General features: G+C 43.2%; 1 protein-coding gene across 1 annotated transcript; it reads left to right on the top strand.

Moving 5' to 3' along the window:
• The first annotated feature begins 257 nt into the window (after positions 1–257).
• FGF19 (fibroblast growth factor 19) lies at positions 258–4,413 on the top strand. The gene is made up of 3 exons (XM_085300813.1): positions 258–492; positions 562–665; positions 3,889–4,413. The coding sequence occupies exons 1-3, from the start codon at positions 258–260 to the stop codon at positions 4,216–4,218; spliced, it is 669 nt and encodes a 222-aa protein (XP_085156939.1). The 3' UTR covers positions 4,219–4,413.
• Positions 4,414–4,964: the final 551 nt, after the last annotated feature.

Here is a 4,964-nt window from a genome sequence, read left to right as displayed (position 1 = left end):
CACCCGATCAATATTTTCGGGAGGAGTGACTGATCTGACCAATTCCTGCTATGAAATGGGCTCTATATTGGAACTGGATTTAGCCGAATCGATCGGACTGATAACAGAGAGCTATAAAAGGCCGGGGGGTGGCTGCGCCTTTCCTGCATCCCGAGGCGATCCGCTCCAGAGAGCGCCGAGCCACCGCCCTCTCCGCGGGCGTCGGCGCTGCCGGGCAGGCGGGTGTGCGGGCGCGGGGCACCGAGCAACCGAGGGCGATGGGGGAGCGCCTGGGCAAGTCCCCCGCCTCCCTGGCGCTGCTCGCCCTCGCCTTGGCCGTGGGGGCCAGGTCGCTGCCTTTATCGGACGCCGGACCCCATGTGAACTACGGCTGGGGGGAGCCCATACGGCTGCGGCACCTCTACACCGCCAGCAAGCACGGGCTCTTCAGCTACTTCCTCAGGATCGGCAGCGACGGCCGGGTGGACGGCGCCAGCAGCCAGAGCCCGCAGAGTGAGTGCAGCCGGCAGCGGGGCCAGGGCGGCGGCGGCGGCGCTAACCTGCTGTCCCTTCCCCGCACAGGTCTGCTGGAGATCCGCGCCGTGGCGGTGCGCACCGTGGCCATCAAGGGCGTGCGGAGCTCCCGCTACCTCTGCATGGACGCGGCGGGGCGGCTGCGCGGGCAGGTGAGCGGCGGCGCGGGGCCCCCGGGGCCGGGGCCAGGACCAGGTCTTTCGGAGCCCCTCGGAGGGGCTTTCCCCCGCCGGCCGCTGCGCCAGAGCCGCGGCAAGAGGGAAAGACTGAAATCCTCCCCTGCGATGGGCGAACAAAGCTTCCGACCCCCTGCTCCATAAGACCCTGATTTTGTCACTCTTACTGCCTAAAAGGCCACCACGGTTATTAAAAGAGCGCAACACGGCAAAAATAGCTTTCTAATATAAATCATCTATTCTTTCCATTACATGTCCCCAGAAGGGATTGAAAATACAATATAGAGCAAAATATCATTTATGTTTAAAAACTCTCATCGGTGATGTGGGGAGCTTGCTTCTGCCAGAGAAATAGATTAAGTCAACCCATGGAGTCCGAATTATACACACTTCTTTTAATCAGTTTCTTGCTGTTCAGATAACGTATTCCGAAAAAGAGTGCCCCTTAGGAGAGGAGGTGCGCCACATGGCTCCCATGTGTGCACGTCCCAGCAAGGCAGGGTTGGTCTCTCCGTAAGTACCAGCCAGAAACAGAACTTTAGGGGGGAGAGGACTCTCCTTCCCTGTCTCACTTGGTCCTTGAGCCCCGCAGCAGCACGCTTGGGGGACACTTAGAGGCTGAGAAGTTAAGCGACCCTCTCATGYAATGTTGTTAGCTCATGCTTTTCACCTCTAGTGTGTCAGCTTATCAGCTAAACATTATCAGCGACATAAACTGTGGCTTTGTAAATCACATAAGCAAGCTGCCAACTCTAGAATTTAAAGGGTAAGATTCAAGTTCAGTCTTCGTGTAACTGCTTTAGAGTAACCTGAGTTTCACAGAGAGAAGGGAGTATTTTTTTTTTATCAGCCATCGTAAATACACTGTTTTATTCTTCTTTGATTACACTGGCAAAATTTCTGCTGATTTCAAGATGGCAAGGAATTGGCCCACTGTCCAAACTCCTAAATCTCTAGTAAGAGCAAGAATGATTTAATGAGATTATTGCTTGAGTCCATAACATAGGATGAATTATTTCTTTCTGCATTTCCTTGCTTTTCTTGGCTAGAGTCAGACAATGCACTGATAAGGTACACAGGTCTTGAAGTTCAGATGGTCTGGATGGTAGGTGAATTATTAGCTTAAAGTTTTAATGTATATATTAAACCAAAATGATCAGTGAAAACTAAGCAAAGCCTGGATCTTGCTCCCACTGGAGCTGCAGATTGTAGTTGCAAAAATTTAAAATAGCTCTTTTATAATAGCATTTTGAAAGCTTGTGAATAACCCTTGACTGAGACTGTTTACTGATGTATAGTATTAATTACATGATTTTTGAAAAAATAATGACATGTATCCATGCCATCAGATCTACACATTGTGGACAAGTTGTACATGATATATTTTCAAGCATAGTTTTGTTGACTTCAGTGACAACATTCACAGAAGTAGAGTAGGCAGAATTAGACATATAAAGAAAAGCTTTAAGGGATGCAGTTCCCCTCTCCTATAGACCCTTTGCTCTGACACCTGTCAATAACTGTATTATTGGACATAAGAAAGAAATGGCTTCCAGTATATATCCTTACACTCATTGTATCGCTCTGAGTGCTAAGGAAACACTGGCCGAGACTATAGCCAGTTCAGGCTGAGGGTGAGAAATCAGGTCGTTCGCAACACCTGCTATCACCTCTCCACTATCAGCCAGGGCAGACAAGCTCTGTGAAGAAATTTGTACCCTTATCAGCACTGTGTTCAGGAGTGGAACTAAAGGGCAAATGTGGTACCTGACGTGTCTTTCTCTGACACTGGAGAAAAGTGATGACTAAAGTTGATTTAAAAAATACTGTAGCCTGTTATCATAATTTCTGTAGTTTAGGGGAAATCATATAACTGCTTAATATTATCATATATATAGTGTATAGTTGAGATATGAGAGGATATAATCAATAACTGCTGTGATTTGCAATGCACACTTGCTCAAAAAGCCCTTTCATTTCACCACTGTCTTCAGTGAGGCTGACCACTCACAGAAATAAGGACAGATAACAACTGWACCATCAATTTGCACCCTATACATATATTTTTCCAAGATACACTGTGTGTAGAAGGATAAATATTGTGTAATTTAATTTGGAGAAAATGCTTTTTTCGTGAATTACTTGAATGGTTTAAAAAGTGCCTTTAAAAAGGCACCCATTTCACACACTTAATTGTACTCTGTATTACTGATGGTGTTTGAGAAAGGATTTAAAAGCATCAGCTATGTTCTAAGTTAAATTTAGACAGGTAGAGCATTCATGTAAGAACACTTTTATCACTGATGACTGAGATATTATCAGCAATGAGCTTTTATTGACCAGGAGTTCAATAACCTGTAAGAGCTGAGCCAGAAATAACACTAGAGCTGTAACAAATACAGTGATTATGTAAAGGAGCTGGAAAGGTCTGACCTGGTGATACAAAATCCTAATATACTACATGTGCAGTATATCAAAAACGAATTTCTACAAATTCATACCTAAGAAAATATATTATTCTATAAAAAATTTGAATTCACATTGTTACAAAATGTGTCGTTCCAACTAATGCCAAATGAGAAAATAATACTGCATTGATTAGGGTTTTTTTTGTAATTTCAATTAATATTGAGTAAAAACAATAGCAGTTACCTTTTTAATATATTTTTACTGATTTACATTTGTGTAAGTGCGGTCCTTTACAGTGATGCCTTTCTACAGACCTGAACCTGAGGCCTTTAAGCAAATCTCTAATAAAACTAGGGTTTTATACTTCAGGACTATGGGATTAGGTCTCATGACTGCAGTTAAATACTGCCAGCAATTAACAGCAGTTTATCTGAAGGAGCACTGGCAACTGAGATGCTTTTTCTCTGCTTAGAGCAGGAGTATGTACGGAAGCACAGACCCTGCATTATTTAAGAGGCTGGGAAAACACATTAACTTCAGGAATTCTGGATTAGGCCAATGTTTCCTTTTAATGGTTTCATAATATGCTACATGCAACATGGGGAGCTTTAGGCTGGTCTCAGTGGCTGTGGTCTGTAAGGTCTGTAAAGAAAAGAGCAGCCCCTGGAGCGATGAAAGCCAGGGAGGGCTGGCATCCTATCCACCAGCCCCCTTGCGCCTCTATGCTGGCAGCTGCCAGGCATAGGACCCATGGGCATGTCTGTAATTTTCTTTCCTCCCTGCCCTTCAGCTCAGGTATTCTACTGAAGATTGTTCCTTTGAAGAGGAGATACGCCCAGACGGCTACAACGTATATAAATCAAAGAAACATGGAATCTCTGTGTCTTTGAGCAATGCGAAGCAAAGACAACAGTTCAAGGGAAAAGATTTTCTTCCATTATCTCACTTTTTACCTATGATTAACACTGTGCCTGTGGAGTCAACAGACTTTGGTGAATACGGTGATTACACAACTTTCGAATCAGATGTGTACTCCTCACCTCTTGAAACCGACAGCATGGATCCCTTTGGAATCACCTCCAAACTGTCTCCAGTGAAGAGCCCAAGCTTTCAGAAATGACTCCAACTACAAACATGGTGTAAAAGAAATATTGCAGAATACTACAGGTTTTTAGCTTTTCATGTACTAGTATTTTGAACATTTTTTTTGTATTTAAGTATGGAGCCAGCCTTTTCTTTATAATGTGTTATATCCGGAAGATATGATTGCCTAGAGGCTATATCTAGAGAATTGCCTCCCTATCCATACCTTATTTGGGAAAAAAAAAGATTAAATAAGAAAAAGCAATTCATCAAAGTACCCCATTACAGTGGTGATGACAGAATTATTATAATTTTTCTATACCATGTTCATTACCATATATATTCACCTGTTACTTTTGCTCACAGGAGCAAATAGAGCAAATGTTTTTCATTCACGGGGAGGTTAATGATCTTTTAGGTTCATAGGCCTTAAAGACAAACATTTGGAACAAAACAAGATTAAGAAAGACCTAGCAAATGTGGTTATGTGAACTAAAGTAAATGCTGTCCCTTGAAAAGCTGCTGACAACGTTCTGGGAAAACTTTCTATTGAAAGCACACCACTGAAAAACATTCTGCTTGTATATTGTGTTTCTTCTTCCCTTAAGACACAAGGGAATAAAAGGAAATATCTCTTCCTCCCCTTATTGCTAAGGGATGATTTGAAAAACTGGATCTTTGATTTCTTTTATAGACCAATTTATGTTTACTGCAGGGTCTGCATCATCCAAAATAGACTCTTTATTAACATTAATGAGAATTCTATATATGGGTAAAAATGTA

This window comes from Rhea americana, unplaced genomic scaffold, assembly GCF_003343005.1.
Source record: "Rhea americana isolate MKP2758 unplaced genomic scaffold, rheAme1 scaffold_17, whole genome shotgun sequence".
Lineage (NCBI taxonomy): Eukaryota > Metazoa > Chordata > Aves > Rheiformes > Rheidae > Rhea > Rhea americana.
This window is presented reverse-complemented; position numbering and strand designations above follow the sequence as displayed.